Genomic DNA, 24113 nt, shown 5'->3' with positions numbered 1-24113 from the left:
TATAAAACCTTCTACACTTATTCTCTCCCTTCATTCCTAAAACCAATTGACCAGTTCCTTCAGCCGAAATTAATCTCTTTACTCTAGTTTCCCTTCACCTGTGCCTCAAGTCCCTTATCACTTTCTATTCTGTACAGTATTTTTCAACTCATTTCAAACGTACAAAAAACCCCCACATACACGCAAAAATCTGCAACACTCCACAATAAACACTCAGTACCCAGATTCAGCAAATGTGAACATTTTACCTTATTTTTTTAATCTACTCCTATCTTCTGAAGTAGAGGCCCAGTGCATGAAACTCATGCACCGGTAGGGTCCCTTAGCAGCTGCTGGCTGCTAACCAGGTACTCCCTTCTCCCAGCCGGCCCTGCCTTCTGGTCAAACTCCCAAACAACTCCGTAGAGGAGACAATTTGCATACTACACTTTTATTATATAGAATAGTGCTTCTGAAGGACTTGAGGGAAGAGACATCCTTCACCTATACAGTAAATTAACTAAATACTGAAAAGATTGGCTATGCATCATTCCCATCCTTTCACATAAGTGGGTCTTCTCTCTTAAACTGTGCTTTAAGTCATGTAGTATATAAACATGTTTGGGCACAACTATATATTTTGTAAGTACCAAGTGCTCATATTTTAATTTTTAGTGCCTAAAACAGATCCAAGTAGACATTTAACAGAATCTTGATAAGTTGACAAATCTACAACCATTTCATCCAAAGACCAAAATACCTCCAAGATAGGAAGGAAATCATCAGCCTTTTAAATTCCTATCATTCAACAAGTCATCTTTCTAATTTTTTAAAAATCTTCACACAAGGATATTTTTTCTATTGATTTCTAGAAAGAGTGGAAGAGATGGAGAGAGAGGTGAAAGGGAGGAAGAGGAGGAGAGGGAAACATTGATGTGAAACACATTGAATGGTTGCCTTCTGCACATGCCCTTACAGGGGGGCTTGGGAACCTGCAACTGAGGTATGTGCCTTTGACTGGGAATCAAACCTGCAACCCTTTGGTCCATGGGCTGAGGATCTAACCACTGAGAAAACCAGCCAGCACCCAATCCCCTTTTCAAATAAACTGGTAACAATAACAAAAAAGACAAGTTTCTTTCTGTAATTCTTTATTAAAAATACTGCTGTACACAAAGAGACTGAAAACAGGATTAAAGATGAATAACCCATATTGGGATCATGACATTAGAACTTAACATAATGGTGCTTTTTAGGGAAGTTGCTGACATCCAAATCACAGAACCAAGGTCAAAAGCAAAATACAAAGGTACCCTCAAAAATATTTACAATGAAGTAAATAAACTAACAGAATTTAAAATAGGTACAAAAATTTGAAATGACCAATGCTACATGATTTCAAGGGTTGTCCTTTCTGTGCTTTTAACTATCATAACAGGAAGGTATGGAAGTTTATATCCTTAATTTGACTATTCTCCAACATTAAAAATCTTCCTATTAATTAAAAAGACTAACTTTTAGACAACCTCTTAAATGGAATTACACTATGGAAAAGAGGGTTCCCCAAAAAACACCTAAGCAGAACTAAGAGTTCTATTGAAAACCATTCCCAATAAAAACTAAATGAAAAATAAATATAAAACAAAGCTTAAAAAAATATGTATTACCTGACACCAACTGTTTTCAGGCTGATGATATTTACTCATGAAAACATATCAGCTGTCTATGTTTTATATTCAAATCAAGTCCTGAGGTTACTAGGGGCTGAAGCAAACTAGCATTTATAACACAAACATTCTTGGGTTTGTGATTTGAACCTGCCTTGCAGAGGGGAGTTTGCTGGTCTATACAGAATGAGAAATTCAAGCCCTATTTTACCCCTGCCCTTCCTTAGCTTTCACAAAACATTGGTCCACAAATTAAATTGTCAAAAAGTTGCCAGACCCCAAAATGAAAATAGATGATCCCTTTTCATTTTCAAAGAAAACAATATTGGAAAAAAAATCTCCAGCCTGCTTATAAATTAAGCATTTCATATTTCTTCTAGAATACAAGTAGTTCTTTTTTGTACAAAAGAATTACAATATGATTTGTCAAAAAACATATAAAAAGACAGCTGCTCTTTCTCAAATACATGAGCTTATGATAAAAGACTTTTGCATGTTAATGTCTCCAAGTTCCTGTTCCTTTTACATAAAAAGAACACTATGGTGGCAAATGTTAATTATCATTTGAATATTAAACATTATGTTCTTTTAAAATCCATCCAGATCAAATGCAATCATTGATTTTCTTTTTAGCAACTGATGCTACCACAGGTGGACTCACTTGTTACAATGTGAGAAGCGTGTCTCTAGTCTTCAAAGCTTTCAGGTGAAGAGAGGTGCTTTTCCTTGATGCAAATCTCAAGGCAGAGAAAATCATTTTAAAGCTTATAAAAAGTGGACAGAGAAATATTAAAAACTTCTCTGAAAACTACAAATATGTATAATCATTAAAATTGAAGACCACAACATCAGTTGCAAGTGCTTGGAAGTCTTTCCTGATCTTTTCAGTTTCCACATTTTCTTCATAGTTGCATGGTGAGCACCCAGTGCTAGTAAAACATTCAGTGCTGGGAAAGGAGATATAGTCTTCATTACTGTTTTTTAAGAAAGAAAATTCCTATGTATTTGGCAGTCTTCAGTATCAAAGTATAAGTATTTCATTAACTAGAAATTCCATGAATACACAAGTTTGGCGACAACTGCATGTCCAAATATTAAGAAAGGTAAGAGGAGGAAAATTCCAAACTTTTGAGATTGACTTATTCAGGAATATCCCACATAGTTATTATTAAAAGCACTATGACTTTGGGCTAAGCAGTGACTGCAAAGGCACAGCAGATTGTTATCCCTCCAGATTCAGGCTATAAAACTTCAGAAGCTCTTGATGCCAGACCACTGCTGTGTTTTTAGCTCATCTTCTGAACAGTGTCTCTGTGTCTGTATCCAGTGTAAAGTACCATAATAAAGCTGTGGTTTAAAGAACAAAACTTTATACAAAAAAAGCAAACTGGAAAGAAGCTAAAGCAATATACTCCTGAACTTCAAGCCTTTAACACAATTTCTCAATTTTTTTCTATTTAAAAAAGATTGCATAAATGTAAATGTATCTGACTAGTAGGAAACACCTTTTTTACAAAAGGCTCTAGTTAAATTTGGAGCAAAAAGTTCTATGTGCTCCTTCAATAACTGTTTATCCAATCTTTACAGAAAGGATTTAGATCAAGTAATAGGGGAATTCATGTCTAACAATTCACTGATATTTCTTTTTTGTGTTCTTTAAAACAAAACAAAACAAAGATCTCAATTTGAACTAACAGTGGGTGGCATATAGAGCTTGAATACAATACTCTTACAAGAATTAAGCGCTACATTGAACTGTGAAATTATTTACCTGGTCCATTACATTATTCAGGGCAACCCATCCCCAAAAGAGCAAATTCTGCAACCCTCAGTGACAAAAATGCTGTCCAGCATTGTTTCCAAAAAAATATCCTTGCAAATAGATTCCCTTAATATGTATACAATGTGGCAAAAGTTCAAAGATCAGAAAAAAGTCTTTAAAAAATTAAAATTAGTGCACATACAAAGTGGAAAAAACCAAAGCTGGAACACCAGTCGCCTAATGGTGCTCCTTAATCTAAAATAAACTCTTCACGGTTTGGCCCCAACGGCAGCCACAGCTCTAAAATGACTGAAACATTCTTCCTTTCAAGTAACAGTGTACCTGACTGAAATGCAAGCAGCTTTGCTCATCTTCTGTTTGTTTCCCAGATGTGAAATGAGATGATGAAAACAGTTCAGCTGTAGTGCAATTCGCTATAGGTTAAGTTCCTCAGCCATGTCCTGCGTGCTGTTAGCAAATACTACAACTGGCCATTGGCAGCTGCGATCAGTTCTTGAAAAGTGTTTTCAAAGCAGCGCTTTAAGTCACTGTAAGTCACCACCAGTACACTCTTCTCATCTCTGGAAATGAGGCTTATTTTTTCTGGCACACCAGCATCTAACTGAAACAGATACATTAAAAAATATGAAGTTCATACCACACAGATTACCTACTTTAGGACAACTTGCAATGATGATAATCATTTAAATTTTTTTGTCACATTTGCTTCTTGATATACATAAATATTTCATACCACCCATCAATAGGTACATACTTTTCGCTCAAACACGTTTCACACAAATGCTGCCCTATTTTTCCCTACCTTCCATGCTTTTTCTAACTACTTGTATTATACAGTATAACGTAATTATTCCCTCAGTATCTCCCAACTTTTTTGTATCTCAATTACACTGCAATGAACATTTTCACCTACTTAATTTTTATCTTCTGTAGAATTACTTCCTTAGGAGACTTAAAACTACACTGAACCAGAAAGTATAAGCAATTTTATAGCCTATTACATACAGCCAAATTGCTTTTCAAAGGGTATCAGACACTACTGACTTTTGAGTTGTACCAATTTAGCAGCAACTCAGTATCAAATTAATGCCTTGCTGTTTTAATTTACGTTATTAACATTACCAAATGCTTTCATACATCCACTTTTGTTATTTCCACCGTGTGAATGCCAGTTTAATTGTTACCAGCTGATCTATAAGGATTCAGCAGTATTTTCATGAGGTATCTATTAAATTTAAATATTAATCATTATTTCATCAAAAACTCATCTTGTCTTCACTTATTTTTTTTTTAGTTTTTATGTCCATTTTTCCTTCTTCTTTTATTAATTAAAAATGTCTAAAACTAAAACTAATTCTAAAGACTCAAACTTAGAAATAACGTTATCAGTTAATTTCAGTTATTTCCACCAAAATAAGCTATGTTAAATTTTAACTTTTATATCATCAATATGGCCATCCCCCCTTTTAATTTATTACTTTCTTTTCCAAATTTAGAAAATTGTTACACTTCCAGATTTGGGATAGATTTTATTTACCATTAGTTATTTTATGAAATAAAATAGGACTTTCTTCAAAATTTCAATGATCTCTGCCTTATTCTATCACATCTACTTGTCAGTGTTTACACCTGTTCTACATAGTATTAGTTGTGGTATTTTGATACTATGGATACTATCTTCTAAAATCTAATAGGATTATTCATCTCTTGTTACCCAAAAAAAAAACATTTTCCCCTTAAGGGAAAAGGGCAAATGAATATATAAATCCTATTGGATCATACAGTTTTATTCTGTTTTAATGTAAGTTATTGACAATACTCTCTTCAAAGGTTTTAAGGAAATTCAAACAAGACAAAGTAGTGTTTAAAAACAGATATTTTTCCCGGAGAGTTAACAATGTATGGTATGTTAACAGTTCTAAATGATGTGGCAGAGCCGGTATTTTCTTCCCTAGTGCTTGTCATTTAGGGACAGTTGACACCAGGGCACAGCAAGTATTTTCTATAAAGGGCCATTAGTAAATGCTTTAAATTTCAGGGCTACATTAAATATCTGTCACATATCCCTTCCTGGTTTTGGTTTTTTAAAACAATCTTTTAAAAATGTAAAAACTATTCTTTGCCGAAACCGGTTTGGCTCAGTGGTAGAGCATCGGTCTGCGGACTGAAAGGTCCCAGGTTCGATTCCGGTCAGGGGCATGTACGTTGGTTGCGGGCACATCCCCGGTAGGGGGTGTGCAAGAGGCAGCTAGTCGATGTTTCTCTTTCATCGACGGTTCTAGCTCTCTATCTCTCTCCCTTCCTCTCTGCGAAAAATCAATAAAATATATATTTAAAAAAAAATAAAAATGTAAAAACTATTCTTAGTTCGAAGGCTATACAAAAACAGCCCATAGAATGAATTTAGCCCACAGGGCACACAGTTTGCCAACCCGATTTAGATATAAAGCTATACAAAGACTAGGATTTGTTTCTGGAAACCCATTCTAAGCAATCCAGAAGGGAAATACATTCATTCCTTCCTCTGTAAGTTTTATCTCTCTTATTAGCCCCACCCTTTTTAAAAAAAATATATTTTATTGATTTTTTACAGAGAGGAGGGGAGAGAGATAGTTAGAAACATCGATGAGAGAGTCATCGACTAGCTGCCTCTTGCATACCCCTTACTGGGGATATGCCCGCAACCAAGGTACATGCCCTTGACCGAAATCGAACCCAAGACCCTTGAGTCCGCAGGCTGACGCTCTATCCACTGAGCCAAACCAGTTTCGGCTTATTAGCCCTTTCAAAAACACAAAGTTTGCCTCTCAAGTAAGTTTATGATATATCTTCCACCTAATTTCCCATTTATAATGGCTGGGCCTACTGACATTACTAGTATTGTGCTTTTATGATTATAATACCTATAGTTAACAGTAAACGAATTCATAACATGCAGGACATTCAACTTGATTCAGAATGACTTAGAAAAAAAAATTCAACTTTTTAAAAATACTGTATTTTTCGGACCATAAGATGCTCCGGACCATAAGATGCACCAGTTTTTAGAGAAGGGAAATGAAGAAAAAAAGATTCTGAAACAAATAGTGTCCTAAAATATTTTATGTACATTAAAACCCAATATCACAGTCATAAACACATGTAATCAACCCTGTAAAGTAAACAGCAGCATTTAGAACCATTTTAGAGCCGGGCAAGCACACAGAGACCACACAGAGCCGGGCAAGTAAAAAAACTTTTTTTTAAAAGTATATGTGTAGGCTATATTTGGACCATAAGACGCAGGGACTTTTTCCCCCCACTTCTGGGGGGGAAAAAGTGCGTCTTATGGTCCGAAAAATACGGTACTTAACCACAGAATTATTTTGTTATTTTTTCACTTGTTTTATTTGATATAACAAAATAACATACAAATAAAATATAGTATAATGGGGTTGGGAAGGCAGTCGTTTGTGACATGTACCACAATAAAAAGACCCACAATGAACATTTTGGTGTTAAAAAATCCTATTCTTAAAATTAAGTAGAGCCCTGGTTGGCTTGGCTCAGTTGGTTGGAGCATTGTCCCATACACTGAAAGGTCTCGGGTTTGATTCCAGTTAGGGAACATACCTACGTTGTAGGTCTGATCCCTGGGGTGTATACAAAAAGCAACCAAGGGATGTTTCTCTCCCACATCAATGTTTTTCTCTCTCCTTTACCCTCTCTCACTAAAAAAAATAAAAACATATCGTCAGGTGAGGATTTTTAAAAATTAAGACATCTAAAAATTAGTAATAAAATATTTTGTAAACTATAGAACACATCTTAATTTCTTAAGTCTCTGAGCATTTATAGAAAATCCAACTCTAAAAACTGTAAATAGCATTTATATCTTAAAAATCCAGATACAAATTACCTTGTTAAGACAAGAAATGATATGACTGAGGTCAATCCAAGGAGCACCTGCTTCTGTCACCTGATGGAAAAGATGATCCCTAAAGAGTTTCAACAGGTAACGGTCTCCGGTCTCTGACCAGGTAGGATCCTTCTGAAACCTGAAGAAGGTAACATTTTACCTCAGTAACTCATACTATATGCCACATGGCAATATGTTTATTTTTCTGACTCAAAACTAACTTTATTTTATTTTCTCTAATAAATAAAGGCGTTGTGTGGGGGGTTTGTACCTCCAAAAGTTATAGGTAGGCTAAAAAAATATTTTTTTTCATCTTTTATGCTCATATTGCCCAGGTTTATTTTTTTAATAATTTCATTTAACATGCAAGTATATGAATATCAGTTTCCAATTCCCAAGGGCAATCGCCCCTTATACATCCCTATTTTAGAATAAATTCCTTATTTAAGCCCCTATCATTAGATAAAATGGGAAAGAAGGAAATGTCTTTAGAAATAGGTTAAAGATTATCCTTTCCCCCCTCCCATCCTCAGATTACAGAGTAGAGAAAGATGGTCAGGTATGTTTTATTGGTGAGCATAAAATAGAAACCTGTTTCTATTCCTATAAAATAGGAAACAAAAAGAGTGTAGATTTTGGTTTCCTACTCTCATGTGATGATACTATAATACAAAGAGAAAATTGGAAGATTCTCTTCTGGATATGCTGACCTGCCCAACAGATATATGGACGTTTGGAAGCCTACAAAAAACAAACAAACAAAAAAACAACAACAACCACACAACAAAACACAAAAAACAAAAAAAACCACGCACACAAAAGTCATACCTAACAGTATCACACATTCAGCTCTGTCATAATTTCTGCCTCCACAAGGAGCTTTCCATTATTTTAGGACCTCATTTTATTTATTTACTAGAGACCCAGCCATGGAATTCATGCACTTTTGGGCGGGGGGGGTTGTCCCCTCAGCCCAGATGGCGAGAGGGTGCAGACCAGGCCAAAGGACCCCACCGGTGCACAAATGGGGCAAAGGAGGGACGTGGGAGGTTATCTAGGAGGGCTCAGGGCATGTCTGACCCATCTCATGCAGTCCCAATCAGCTGGACCCCAGCAGCAAGCTAACCTACTGGTCAGAGCGTCTGCCCCTGGTGGTCAGTGAACATCATGCTAAGGTTGAGTGGCCTTAGCATATTATGCTTTGATTGGTTGAATGGATGACCAGATGACCGTGCACTCAGCATATTAGACTTTTATTATATACTAGAGGCCTGGTGCATGAAATTCATGCATGGATAGGTTACCTAGGCCTGGCTGGTGATCAGGGCTGATCAGAGCCTTGCAGTTGCCAGCCAGAGCCTCCCTTTGTTGCACACCGCCCCTGGTAGTTAGCGCATGCCATAGCAAGTGATCAGTCTCTCAGTCAAACTCCCATGGGGACAATTTGCATATTGGGCTTTTATATAAAGGATGTATGTATGTATGTATGGTATGTATATTATTTTAGAGAGGGAGAAAGAGAAACATCAACGAGAAACATTGATCAGCTGCCACTTGTATGCTCCCTTCTGGGGATTGAGCTCACAACTCAGACATGTGCCTCCATCAGGCATTGAACCAGCAGATCTCTCAGTGCATGGGACAATGTTTACCCAACTGAGACACACCAGCCAGGGCTAGAGCCATCTTTAGTATAAATGGACAGCCAAGAATCAAAAATGCTTTAGAGAATAAAACAAAGCAAAGCCAATCGTTTCCTATGAGATATTGCAGGAAATAGAACAAACTTAATACCAAAAATCTCTCATTGATAGCCTTAGAGAAACAAAAATTAGATGCTGTGAGAGAGAAAGAGTGCTAAAAGTTCTTGAAAATTAAAAATGATAGCAGAAATGTAAAAACTGAAAGAAAAACATTTAATTTTAGATAAAATAACCTGAGATAATTATCCAGAAATTAGGGGGGGAAAATGATATTGTAAATAGAAGAAAAAATTAGAAAATCAGTTGCAATGTCTAACATCTGAACAATGGGAATTCCAGAAAGAGAAAAGAAATTATCAAAGAAACAATGACTACAACTTCCTAGAAGTAAAGAACATAAGTTTCCAAAGTGAAAAGGGCTCGAGTGTTGATTTAGCAGAACTAATTAAACTCTCACAGCAAGGCACATCAGTATGAATTTCTGAACATCAGTGATAAAGAAAAGACCCTAACGCATGGTAGGAAGAGGAAGGATTTGGAAAGATAATGGCTTTAAATCTGTCTAGAAGTTAAAAAGATTATGGAGCAATGCCTCAAATTCTGAATGAGATGATCATTACTATTACTCAGCTATGTATTACTAGAGGTACTAGCTAATATAAATCACTCAAGAAGAATTACAAGTATAGAAATTAAAAAGGAAGAAATATAATAATATTTGCATATATGACCATATATCAGAAAACCCAAGAGAATCTACTGAAAAACTGTAAGACAATAGGGCATAAAATTTATAGAAATCTGTTATTTTCATGTACATTTGGTAACAAGCAGTCCAGAAGACAAAATTGGGGGGAAACTCCCATTTATAACAGCAATAAGAAAAATTACCTAAGAATAAACTTCTTATGATATAACTATATAAGGAAGTAAAAAAAAAAAAATAAAAAAATAAAACAATGACATGCCATTATATTGATTAAGAGAACTCGTCATCTAAAAAACACAAATGGTCCTTAAGTTTATTAATAAATCTAATGTTATCTTCTCAATAAAAATCTAAAACAAGATAATTATAGAATTTATATTAAAAAAAACTAAATGGTTTTAGGAAAACAATAAAAACAAAAAATAAAATGAAAGAAAGAACTAACACTAATAGGTTCTAAAATGTCAATCATTAAAACAGTATAAAAGATGCTGCTTTAAACTAGTGGGATAAAGCTAGACTAGTCAATAAATAGTTTTTGGACCAATGAATAGTCTTCTAGAATTCATATCTTACATCCTATAGAAATCCCAAATATATAGTAATTTAATATTTCAAAAAAGAAACCATAAGTATTCTAGAAGAAAGCATGAGATAATTCCTTCATAATCTTACAATGGAAAAGACCTTCCTAATTATGACTCAAAATATAAAGGCATAAAGCAAGTTTCATCAATTAGACTACACATATAAATTCCTGCATGGGAAAAATTAAGCAGTCAAAATTAAAATTAAAATTTTTAAAAATCACAGGGCAAATCCCTCTTGATCCTATATATTACAGAAATCAGACAATCCAATTAAAAATAATAATGAGCAAAGGACAGAAAAGGACAAAAATGAATAAAAAACATACACGATAGGCAATATGCTCATTAAGAATAAACAAACGGACAAATAAATAAGATTATATAAGCCAGTCAGAGAAAGTCAAATATCACATGATTTTATTCATATGTGGAATCCAATGAACAAAGTAAACTGATGAGCAAAATAGATCCAGAGACATAGAAGCATGGAACAGAATGCAGTATCTGAGGGAAGGTGGGGAGGGTCAGTGGGTGGGAAGTTATCGAAGAATATATGCATAACCCATGGACATACACAATAGGGTGGTGAAGGCATGGAGCAAGGGGCAGGGGCAGGCTAGAAGGAGTCAATGCGGGGGAAAGGGGGACATATGTAATACTACCAACAATAAAGATTTTTTTTAAAAAAATGAATAAAATACAAAATAAAACTGCATTTATCAAGTTGACAAAAATCGAAAAAGTTTGAAAAAAGTATTGTTAATGATAGACTCTCATGCATTGTAAACCTGTAATAGCTACCAAATTATAGGGACATTCCCATTGACCTAACAATCACAATTAGAACTATATTTATATACACACACAATTAAGAATTTAAGTGAGTCCCTACAACATTGTTAATACTGGCATGAATGAAAACAACCCAAATGCTCATCAATAAGAACTAGAGAAATACTGCAACCCCACGGTGCCTCAATCTCCCCCAGCCAGCCTGGCCCCAGATGCCTCCCCCTCCCTCCATAAGTGGGTGGGTTCAGCTCTAATAAGCAGCGAGCCTGGCTTCTGGTTGAGCTACATTCTTCTCCCCCTCCCCCCTCCCGGGCTCACCCTGGCAAGCACAGCAGAGGTGACGTGAGCCTCTCCTAACTCCACAGCAGGCAGGCAGGAAGCAGCAAGGGGTCCTGGACTGCAAGAGTTCCAGCTCAGGCCCGATCCCGGGGGAGTCCTGGACTGTGAGAGGTCACAGGCAGGGCTGAGCCCTCCTTCCCCCAACCCCACCCCCCACCCCAGCACAAATTTTGTGTAGCGGGCCTCCAGCATACTAGTAATAAAAGGCTAATACACAAATCAACCAAATGGCGGAAAGACCAGTTGCTATGACACACACTGACCATCAGGACTCATACGCTCACCACAGGAGCTGTCCCCTGGTAGTCAGTGTGCTCCCACAGGGGGCGGTCATTCAGCCAGAAGCCGGGCTCACGGCTGGCAAGCGCAGCAGCAATGGTGGGAGCCCTCCCACCTCCGTGGCAGCGTTAAGGATGTCCGAAGGCTCCTGGACTGCAAGGGGGCACAGGCAGGCTGAGGGGACACCTCCACCTGCCCTCCCCCTTCCACCCCAATGCACAAAGTTCTGGGCCTTTGGTTTAGTCATACCTGGGAAGTGTGTATAAGAAGTTAATAAAGGTTGGTGGCAGAAATTGGGGAGATTGGGCATATCAAGTATAAAAGAGAAATTTTATTGTTTTTATGGTAAACCATTTTCTGCTTTTAAAAATGTATTTATATATAATCTACTCAAAATATTTAATTAACAAAAATGATTTTCTGAAGATAATCTAAAATTTTATACCCAATCATACTATTAATAAAGTGTGAAAGTAGCAAAAAAGATATTTTCAGATTGGCAAAACTAAAAAGCTCGCCTTTCTCAGGAAGCTACAGGAGAGTATTCTCTATTAAATAAAAAAAAGAATAAACCAGGGAAAAAGGCAAGAAACAGGACATCTAACACAAATTCCCAGGATAAAAGTGAAGGGAAGTTCCAGTTCTAAAGTGAGTCTGAGCAGAATAAAAGTGCAACCAGACCAGATAGGATCAGGAGGAAAGAGGCTCCAGGGGCAATTTCTCTGAGGGGGAGGAAAAAAAAAGAAACTGATAGGCTACCTATTTTTTTGACCCCATGGAAAGGTGTTTTATAATTCAGGCAGAGTGTTTGGAATGAACTGACTGTAAGTAGTTTTTCATTTACTCGTTACCTATATAAGATCATTATTAACTCCATGAAAACAAAAATAAAATATAAAAGAAATAGTTATGGTTACTAAGTATGCAGCTATTAACAATATTTACCTTTTTATAAAAATGTCAACACTTAAAATTTAACTCAAAATTTATGGATTAACTCTGTGTGTGTGTGTGTTCAGTTAAGGGAAGAGATGTGAAAATTGAAGCATCTTCCTAGGACAAAATCGTTTGCTTAGTTAAATGATGAAAAAAAATCAAGAAAAAGTACCATAAGCATGCATCTATAATAATAAAAGCGTAATATGCTAATTAGACCAACAGCCAAACGTCCAACATTCTGGACGACCTTCCGGACAAAGCCGGGGCTGCAAGGGCCGAGGCAAGCTGCTGCAGCTGCGAGGGCCAAGCCTCTTACACGAATTTCATGCATTGGGACTCTAGTTTAAAAATAAAGAGTTAAGTGCCGGAAGAAACGTAAGAGTTCCTAAAATGTGATTCAACATAGTCATGTTCTCTTTATATAGAAAAAATTAGCAAAAATACTGAGTCTTTTAGACTTGAAGAAATATAAGTGAACTTGAATCCTATAGTCAAAAAAATCCCCCAAGTAAAGACATTTATCTATTTTTATGAACAGAAGTAACATTCCTGAACTGTAATTTACACTGTGGTCACAATAGCTGTGATACTGCCCAAGCTGTCTTTGATAGTTAAGCAATTCAAACATCTTTTCTGATTCTTTCTTGAACATATGATTAACTTTACAAATGAGGCAGAACTAAATGGCAAATAACGTAAGATGGTGATAGCACTGATATGAAACAGAAGATAAGAGACATGCAATAGAGATTTCCGAAATCTCTAATCTGACCTGAATTGACCAAACTTCAAAACAGAGACAGGGTTAAGGCAATACTGATCACCATCAACTGTCCACTTCTGTGCAAACCACACTGGAGATCTAACACAGTATATTTTCATTATGTACGTATATATGTGAAATTCTTAAGGACAACCATGCCTAGGCTATAGTTTAAAAACAGCCCCCTAATTAATGATTAACAATAGTCTTAAAGTTACTTCACATGAGAATTTTTCCCTTTTCCAAATAAAACCAGTTAAGGATAAGGTATACCCAATCTTATTATGCAAATCATGCCCTTGATTGAAAGCGTGTTATAAAATACTGTAAATCCTTACTCCGGCCTCTCATTGATTGTTCCCAATTTTGCTAGAAGCCTAAACAGTCTTCCATTTTGAACCTCCTATAAAACATTTTAAAAAGAGACAGAATATTAATGTTCGAGCTAACTGAATATAAAAGCAAAAGTTTACAAAAATTGGTAACCCGCACCAATATTACCTTTGACCAACAAATCCTAATATTCCAACCTCTGGTTATACTTTTAAATACAATGTGCCCATGCCATTCAATAGTAATACTCAAGATTATACAGGTGGTCATTTTTTAAAGTTTTGTTAAAATAATTCACGTGGGAGGAAAAAGTCAAGATTTTTGTCAAATGAATGTAGCAAGACCATGAACAAAAAGAAGAAAACAAGTGCCACATAGGAAATTAAAAATACTACTTATTAAGTGTGGACAAAGATATGTGCAATCTTAGCCAAATATGCACTACATTCTGCACAATAATTAATATGCTTATTATTGATTTATACAAAGACGCAGCCTGTATACAAGCTCTTAAATGCCCTCTTTACCTTTGCAAGGTCCTCCTCTATAACATCATTCCTCATTTGAGCAGCATCCAATTGAGTATAAAATCGAGCACCGATCATGGGCATGATGTCATTAACACTTCGCATCCTGTTTTGATCAGTTAACAGATACCTACCCAACATGAAGAAGAATTACTTGAATGCCAAACATGCAATTTGAAAAACAACATAACCCACAAGCATGTAGCTACCATTGCTGCTATCAAATCAGTACACACAATTTTGCAAAGAATTTTTTCATGCAAGTCAGGTTCACTTTTCTCTGGAAAATCTTAAGAGCCAATGGAGAAAACTGTAAATGTGTCCCTTTCTCTGCATTTTTACTTTTTATTACAAAAATGAGAAAGAAAAATTGAATAGGGTTATACTCACCATTTCCATTCTCAAAACGTTCTTTATAATAGTGAGAGATGAAAAGATTGCCACACATTTTTTTTGAGAAGTAAAATAGGGGTTGGCTATAGGAATTCCTCAACAATAATTTCTGAAACTAAACCTGGGTCTTCAATTTTGATAAATCAAATAAGGACTCAGCTTTTTAGGAAGCTGTCCTCTGCTCTGCAACTTCATTTACCAGCTGTCATGGTATATTTACTTCTGAGAAATCTTCATGCACTAATACACATCAGAAGAGACCAATTAAATTTCTTCTATCATTACAACTAAGGCAGAAAAAAATTTGTTTCGAAGGGCCACATTTTAGAACACAAATAATAATTAATCACTTATTATTGCTCATCTGATAAGCCATTTTTAACCCTTCTCATTAAAGAAGCCTCCCACTCATTCACTCTTTGCTTATACTTGTCTTATTTTCTTCATAGAGTTTATCATTATCTGCAAACATCTTACTTGTTCACATGTTATTAACTCCTCCCCATTAAGACTGCAGCTCCAGAAGATGAAAATTTTATGCATCTGTTCAAAGCATCTTTAGCATCTGGCATATAGCAGGCATTCTTTCATTGAATAAATGAATGGTTATATTCATGTGGACAATTGATATTTTACCTATTCATCTTGTAACTATTGACTTATTTACATCTAACTACTCATTTTGCAAGCTACATGACTTTGGTAAGTTACTTTCTCTCTCTCTGTCTCAGCTTTGCCACCTTTAAAATGGGACTAAAAATGGTACCTAATTCCTAGGGTTCAGAAAGAATTAAGAGAGTTAATTCATATCAATCAGTTTGAAAGTGCCTGATACATGGCTTACTGCTCTATAAATTTGTTATTGGTTAAAGTATGACTTTTGCTGATTCACTTCCTATTCCTAGCATGTGTTCTCTAGAATAACTTATAATAAGGGTTTGTCTGGAATTTCCAAATTTTAGAGGTATCTTGGACAGGGAGCAGTCCTTCTGTGGTGACAGTAGTCCACAGTGGGTTTTCTTAGACCAAATTTATTTCAAACCTGCACACAAGGTTCCTTGGAGTTTGAAGATACTAAAGAATCATAGAGACCTTTACATATACGTTTTCTGGAATGGATGTTCTGGCCATAGAGTATGTAACTGATCACACCTGAGGTTTATTTATGACAGCTTTCACAAAGGTAATGACCACCCTCTAGGGCAGTGGTCACCAACCAGTGTTCGTGGACCACTGGTGTTCTGTGAGGTCCGAAAGGTTGGTGACTGCTGCTCTAGAGCGGCACTAACAGAACTTTCTGAAATGATGGAAATGTTCTATGTCTACACTGTCCAATATTAGCCAGGAACTACAAGTGGCTTTTGACCTCTTGCAAAGTGGCTAGTGAAACTGAAGAACTAAATTTTATTTCATTTTAACTAGCTTAAACTTAAAAGGTCATATGTGGCTAGTAGATACCAATGCAGCCTTAGAGGGTATTCTTTGGCAAAATGTTTAAAACATCAGTAACTGATTTAAACACACTGGTTTATAAATTTATTCCAAGAAATATATACTTAGCAATAAAAATAAATTACAAGTTGCTTAATTGTGTTTTGCCTGATTTTAAATAGCAGACAGTAAAATAAACAGAATCACTATTAAAAGGCCCTTATGAAACAGCTGTCTTATCTCATATGACCATTATACATGTTTAATCATACATTAAAACTTACAAAATCAGATTCTTCAGGTCAGAAGAGTAGTTGATTGTCACCAGTTCCATGGCTTTCTGTAAATTCTCTCGCTGAATTCCTGCCAAAGAGTTGCAAGCCAAAGCCAACACAACTTTTCCTAATGATATCAGATCTGCTTGCTGACATGGAAGAATAAATATATCTTTTAATTTTTATCTTAAAGATACAAATTTAATATACCCACACTATTGCCTGCATGGAAAAAGTCCTTATACAAAGAAGCTGCAGAACTCAGCATTCAAATATTAATGATCATCAGAATCAGATGGGAGCTTATCAAAAAGAATTTCTGAGCTCTACCAGATTCTCATTCAATAGGTCTGGAAACAGGACCAACATTGTTAAAGTACCAGGTAATTCTGACGAACGTAGTTCTAGGCCTACACTTTTATTTAAATAGAGCTGATACAATTATAAAAAATTTAAGGCTGGTTACTGTATACTTGCTTCAATCTCATCATTGCCATTTATGATATGCATTCTCTAATTTTCAATGACTTCTAAAACATAGCGTGCACTTGAAAATTTACTTAAAGAAAACTTATTCCATTATTCCAAACACATCAACCATTACCTGATTTCTCAACTACCTTGTATGTTCTTTAGGACCCTGAAAATGCTGCCAACCCAATGATAACCCTTCTGTTGATGTTCTAAACAGACAATTATATTCCCACTACAAAAGATCGGGGAGCTCCCTAACCACCTAGTTTTCTACGTTTTTTGTGTGTTTTTTTTTCCTCCTTCTTCCTTTTTTCAAATTTACCAGTCTGAGGCCTTGCTTCTGAAAGGATTTTCAAAAAACAGCGAGATGAATTGAGGTGAACTCTTCTTTACCTACCTAATATAACTCCATGAAACAAAACGGTCACCTCAAAAGGCCCTGCTTGGCAGATAACTATTAATAAGCACATGCCTGGGAGAATGCAGCAGCTCAGAGTTAAGTGAAATCATCTTAAGTAATTTCTACAAAAAACTTCTGTAAATTTTCAAAATCTGAGATCTCATCTGAATTACTGGATACATGTTCATTTACTGAATATTTGTTTAGTAAGTTTTCGAACTTAGCTATACATTAACATCATCTGAGGAGCTTAAAAAATAAAAAACAAAAAACCGCCCAGTGGCCATCCCCTCATCTCACTTCTGATGTCATTAGTCTGGGGTAAGATCTAGATACTGATAATTCTCAATGCTTCCACAAGAGATTCTGATATACTGCCAGGGTTGAAACCTACTGGAATGTTTATAATGGTATATTTGTGACATCAGGGGAGTATTTCAAGGCAATCATTAATGAAACTTTAGCGCTATATAACTATCCTTAGCAACACTCTACCCAAATAATAAAGTATAAAAGGAAGTTAAACTCCATTACTAAAATAACATGAAAGAATTCAAATTTAAAAATTTACCCCAAACTAGCATTTGTGAATCTGACACTATGAATGTTAAGATCCCATAATCTGTGGAAAAGCTGATTAGAAAAACAAGCTACTCTGAATTTGTAAGAACAAGAGATACCAAGAATGCATGCCAGAACATAGAACTTCATTAGAGGTACAGAGTTAGGAGCCAGAGGAAGAAGGGAAGGTAGCATGGGAAAAGTCACTGCTGCCATCATTTCGTTTCTTTCTCTGGAGGGCATTGCCATGAACAAACTGAAGGAGGATTCCCCTCAGTCATTCTCAAGATCAAGTAAACATTCCAAGTCACATTAAATGAAATCATAAATCACTGCATGTAAATACTAACTGGAAATTTCTCTAAGTGTTGCAATCCATTGTCGTCAGCAAAGCACAATGAAGGTTATTTATCAAGTATGAGAGCAACATGTACCAACACACAACCTTCCAACCCTTAAAACAGTAGAATTTTCAGGTTAGCTCCACTCTGAACTGATGCTCTAACTACACCTCCCACGTAGAACATCCCATTAATCCCTCACACAAGACAGGAAAACAAAAATACAGGAGAACTGAACGACTGATGTGTTTAAAGAATAGCAGCATCTGACTTAAGTACTTCCTACCACATTCTAAAACTGACCAAAGGTAGGAGGTATTCACTTTAGAAATAAAATGTACATGTCACATAATCCAGATTAAATTAGAACTATTTTAAAAATAAAAGACATTAATCAAGTCCTGTTAATTAAGAGAGTTTATCATAAAAACTCTGTAACTCTTCTTTCCTTATTTCCCAGCTAAATAATTTTCCAGTTGTTATTTTGCTTCTTACCTCCATCTGGTTTTCCCCCCATTTGTTGAATTCTGGAGGTTTTCCCCCCAACTCATTTTCAGTTTCTTCCTGATTCTTGATTTCTTGACTTTTTCTGATTCTATCTATGGCTCTACTTATGTCCATTTTACTGAAAGTCAGTCTCTATTCACGTGTCTGAAACAGACTATGAAAAATAGACTACAAGAAACAATGTACTCCTTTCTCATGTGCCCTCTTCGCTATAAAATCACAATCCCCTCTTTGGAACTATTTTTAATTCTCTCCGTTACCTTACTATAAGCTATATAAGAAATATTCCACACATACCGTATTTTTCGGACCATAAGACGCACTTTTTTTCCCCCCAGAAGTGGGGGGGAAAAGTCCCTGCGTCTTATGGTCCAAATATAGCCTACACATATACTTTTAAAAAAAAGTTTTTTTACTTGCCCGGCTCTGTGTGGTCTCTGTGTGCTTGCCCGGCTCTAAAATGGTTCTAAATGCTGCTGTTTACTTTACAGGGTTGATTACATGTGTTTCTGACTGTGATGTTGGGTTTTAATGCACATAAAATATTTTAGGACACTATTTGTTTCAGAATCTTTTTTTCTTCATTTCCCTTCTCTAAAAACTGGTGTGTCTTATGGTCCAGAGCATCTTATGGTCCGAAAAATACGGTATATACCACCCCCAAAAATAAAGAAAATCTGATATATCCTTTACTACTGAAAATAAAGGGACAGTGACAACAGGTTGAAAGTAGCCTGAGTTTATGGATTAAGGAGTTGTTAACCTATCAGTCAATAGCCCCAAATGCTTACTTAAAAGTTATTTGTTTGTAACTCTGAGATTACTTTTTTCTTATGAAGAATTGTTTTTTAAAGTTAACTTCACAACTTGTAACATAACTGAAGTAATGTACAGTTTGCAAAGAAAAAAATGGGAAATAATACTGTTGTGACACTAACGGGGGAAAGATTTCCTTTGTACTAGTAATTAAAATAAAAGGAAACTCTTCAGAATAGAGAATAAGGAGATACTGTATGGCTGTTTTTTTAAATGTAGACATGAGGTTTCCAAATACTTGCAATAGAGATTAATGGCACTAGTTCTAAATTTCTCTTCCAAAGTTTAATATTTTCCTGATATATGAAAATCACTAGTATTTTTAACAGCCAATAATCAGTCACTTTTAGGAGCACAACAAACTATGTAAAGAACAATTTTCAGAGCCAGTTAGTCAATAAATATAAGATAGAAGATAAGGAAAGTAGGTAAGGAACAATCATCCTAGATTTAAAAAAGAAAATACAAAGGAGGAGCAAATCTCTAAGGCAGAAAGGAAGCTGCTGCCACTGGGCGGAAAGTAGCGAGATTCTTCCACGCAGCGGCCACTAAGAGGTGCGACCAATCAGGACAGTTTGGCTGCTACTGAGGTTAGGTGGGCACAAGCAGAGCAGGAGACATGAAAGGTCTGCATACAACTAACTGAATGTGAAGAGTAGCTTCAACTCTTTGGGACTGCACTGCCTGTGGTAAGAGAAGGCTGGGCATGAACTGGAATACTAAGCACTACGCAGACTCTACTTTTCAGTCTGTTCTCTTTTTTGTTCTGAAATTTTCTTATGATAAAGTGAAAAGAAATCTTTCAAAATTAAAAAAAAAAAATGTTGAAATGAGAAGGACAATGGGAAGGTAAGGCATCCTTGTTTTTCCATGAAATAAGAAGACATACTGCCTTATATCAACTTCTGTAAGTTAATAAATATTCATAAACAAAAAAAGTTTTTACACTAAGAGAACACTGCCTTAAAATGACAGTTGAATAGCCTCCGAAAAATGTATTGTAATACAAACTGAATGATCTGAAATATTACTTTAAATAGCATATCATTTGCACAAAGTAATCAGGGCAAAAGCAGCTACATTTAACACTCCTTGCAGAGGTAAGTTCTTATTCTACACCTTAGGATTAATCAAGAAAAAAAGAAATAAAAAGCTAAGTACATAATGGGACCTAAGTCCAAACTATTATTATGAAATCATACTATAATCAAACTCTGATAATGTATAAGAAGTGATAGGCTTTAACTAAGCAAAAGAAAAAAATTACTTAAGAAATGACAATACAACACATTCTTTGAAAGTATTTCTAAAATTTTCAGATTGGTAGTGGGACAACTGTTCTAAAAGTAAAAAAGTGAAAAAGTGAAATCTCGTTTAATTCATTCAGCTGACCAATTAATCTGTTTTAATTCTGCTGAGGACAAATATCCTAATCATATAAATACATTTTCATTTGAACAGCTAGAGTCATTAATTCTGTATATTCCAATTTATGAGGGCTCTATACTAAATACATCAGTGATTAAGAAACATATGTTCAAAGTTTGCATAAAAATCACCCAGAATAAATTAAAATCTACACTTAAAACTCTGGCATACTTTAAAATAAACAGAATTTGTCTTACAAAAAAAAAAAAAAAAAAAAAAAAAAGGACTAAGCCTTAAGTTATTAAGTAGGTATTCATGTTAATTCTTACTCACCTGGTATTGAGCCATTAATGCCAATGGATTATTATTCTGGCTGTTATCAAATGTTAAGACATCAAATATACCAACACAATTTACTCGCAACCTTTAAAGATAAAAAATTTAAAGAAAATAATTAAAATGAGATTTTGAAAATTTCATGCTAGTGGAAATTTATAATTTCCTATAATATTTGGAAGAATCTCAGAATATTGTCTACTCTAACCTTCTGTCCTACTCCCATTTAGCCTCTACTAATGACTATTTTAGAGATGAGAAACTAAGGCTCAAAGACATTAAGGTTATAAAAGTCAGTAACCAATAAATCCAAAACTGTATCTTTGACTACCAGCCCAGTGGTCTTTCCACTGTATCAAGCTGCTTTGGTCATGTAAAGAGCACTACCTAGCATCCTAACACTTGCTGAAGATATATTAGCCAATATTAAAGCATCTTACATGTATTAATTCATTTAATCCTCTCAATAATTTTATGAGACAGGTTCCTCAAAATGTAGCAAATGGTGAGTAGAATATCCATCTTATAAGGTTATTGAACACATAGAAATTAAGGAACTTGTTCAGAGTCATAAAGACAGCAACTAGCAGAGCCAGGAAGTTAAGTCACCTGGTACTACAGTTCTTCATACTACACTGCCCAAGACAAGACTCAAAATTGTAACTCAAATTAAACTCTGCTGAAGTTAGGGTCTGTCTACTTTATCAGTGGTTCTCAAAGCAAGTGACCCAATCAGTAGCAACAGCACCTCCCAGGAACTTGATAGAAATGCAAACTCTCAGGCCCTGCTTCATATTTACTGAATTAGAACTCTAGGTTCAAATTTGAGCCCAACAATATGTGATAAATAAGCCCCAGGAAATTCTAATTCAAGCTAAAATTTGAGAATCACAGTTGTACAAAGAGAAGTTGTATTTATATTACTTATATATCCCCCAACCCTAACCATACATACCTCCAAACCCTTACAAGATTCTTGGTTAATAACCAGGCTTTTTTTTTTTTTAGAATTCAACATTTTTAAATTAAATTTTATTTTTTTAATTACAAATGAATTCAAAAGTCACAGCAATTCTTCTGGATGGAATATATGAAAAGGTAAAATTAAAACAAATCATCATGCTTTGTTTAAAACCGGTCATAGGTTAAATGTACAATAAAGAAGCCAAAACTCAAAATGCTAGCACCTTGTTTTGCCAGTTATCAGAATCTTTGTTGGGTCCATAACTCGACATGCCAAGCCTGCTGTGTGAACAGTACGCAGTGCAGAACTCAATTGGACAATATATGCCCAAATAAGAGATTCTGGCAATAATCCCGCATGCTGTCTGGGCAATGGTCCATCATGTTGACCTATAAAGCAAATAAATAAATTTTTAAAATTTATTTTGGTTTGAATGTTTTAGTCTTTTAGTTGATTACTTAAATTTTTAAAATTATTAAGTAATCAATTAAAAGACTAAAACATTCAAACCAAAATTAAGAGAAAATAATAACTTATATTCATGGCATAATTTGTCAATTTATACATATGTATACACGTAAAATTTAAGTTTAGTCTATAAGTAAGAAGGGACAAGACCAAAATTTCCCAACTTGAGATTATACCTTTATATTATTATTAGCAGCAGAGCTCTCATTGTTATTTTCTGTGACCATTGTAATTACTGAATAAACAAAAATTATTTTAAAAATCTGTATTTAATTGTGAATCAAATAAATATAAATTTGATTAAAAACAGAAACTGTAGACATTGTTATTTAATTTAAAATATGGATAATCCTACCTTATCTTATTGTTCAGGCATGTGAGATCTGTTCGTTCTGTGGCTTAAGGAAAATAAAAGTCTCTACCATCATTTATACTGAATGTTTTCCTAATTGTTCTACTGCTTGGCCAAGTCAGTTAGATATGATAACATCCAATTCACAAAGACATGAATATAAAACACTAAATGTCATTTATGGTAGCTAAAACACAAAACATCTGGTCTACTTTAAAGAGTTATCATTTTGATTCTTGTGTGCTGGAAGCCAAGATCAATAGTAATTAATATAAATTTGTGAAGTCAGGTCAGAGGCTGAATGGGGCTTTGATATTCACAGGGCTGAATATCTGCATTTTATTACCTGCTATTGACTCAATGGCAATTTCCCTAACCTGATAATCCCCTTTTACTGTTTACTAAAACATTACCATTGATATGTCTGTTTGCATGCCTAAAAGGCAATTGTATATTCTAGTAAATAAAAAGAAGATGGGTGTAGAGATTCCATGGAGCTTAGTCCATTGAACTAAGTTCACAACTGGCTTCCCCCCAAATTTCCAAATTTATATTTCTTGTCTTGTGTATTAATTTGCACATCAGTTCTTTCTCTAGGCCTTTGAACCTAGGCCACACAGGCCCTGCTTTCACACTTGTGTTTCCTGATACTATTTTCTGAGTCATTGTTAATTCTTGTATCAGTAGAAAAGAAGCTATATAAATTTAATCCAGATTTTGTAGTTATAGTAGTACCCCCTTTCTTGTAGTTTCATTTTCTGTGGTTTCAGTTAAATAATGTTGACCACAGTTAGAAATTAAATTGCCCCAATAATCAACATCTTCTGCTCCTGACATCCAGCCATCGACATTGTCATGGATCAATGATACAGAATCTCCTGAAGCAGAAGATTCTCCTAATATATCATCAAAAAGGTCAATAGTTGCCTTTATCACAATACCTGTCATTCACCTCACTTTATCTCATCACATAAGCATTTTATCATCTCACATTATCACAAGAAGTACAACAATATATTTTAAAAGAGAAAGATAGAGACCATATTCACATAACTTTTATTACAGTTTATTGTTACATAATTGTTTTATTTTTGGTCATCGTTATTAATCGCTTACTGTCCCTAAT

The 24113-nt window shown here is 35.1% G+C and overlaps 1 protein-coding gene across 7 annotated transcripts in view; it reads right to left on the bottom strand.

Moving 5' to 3' along the window:
* Positions 1-1111: 1111 nt before the first annotated feature.
* Positions 1112-24113, bottom strand: part of PAN3 (poly(A) specific ribonuclease subunit PAN3) — a 163032-nt gene continuing 140030 nt past the window's right edge. For 4 of the 7 annotated variants that reach the window (XM_036454657.2, XM_036454658.2, XM_036454659.2 and 1 more), the window contains 7 exons: positions 22391-22556; positions 21201-21291; positions 16410-16549; positions 14302-14431; positions 13780-13844; positions 7328-7466; positions 1112-4030 (listed from right to left, as the gene is read on the bottom strand). In XM_036454657.2, the coding sequence (XP_036310550.1) occupies positions 3890-4030; positions 7328-7466; positions 13780-13844; positions 14302-14431; positions 16410-16549; positions 21201-21291; positions 22391-22556 (872 nt within the window). In that variant the 3' untranslated portion in view covers positions 1112-3889. The remainder of the gene's footprint in view (positions 4031-7327; positions 7467-13779; positions 13845-14301; positions 14432-16409; positions 16550-21200; positions 21292-22390; positions 22557-24113) is intronic. The other 3 variants (XR_004990857.2, XM_036454663.2, XM_036454660.2) reach the window with 3 other exon arrangements.

This window comes from Pipistrellus kuhlii, unplaced genomic scaffold (genome assembly GCF_014108245.1).
Source record: "Pipistrellus kuhlii isolate mPipKuh1 unplaced genomic scaffold, mPipKuh1.p scaffold_m20_p_3, whole genome shotgun sequence".
Lineage (NCBI taxonomy): Eukaryota > Metazoa > Chordata > Mammalia > Chiroptera > Vespertilionidae > Pipistrellus > Pipistrellus kuhlii.
Note: the sequence above shows the minus strand (reverse complement) of the source record. Positions and strands in the feature narration are given on the sequence as shown.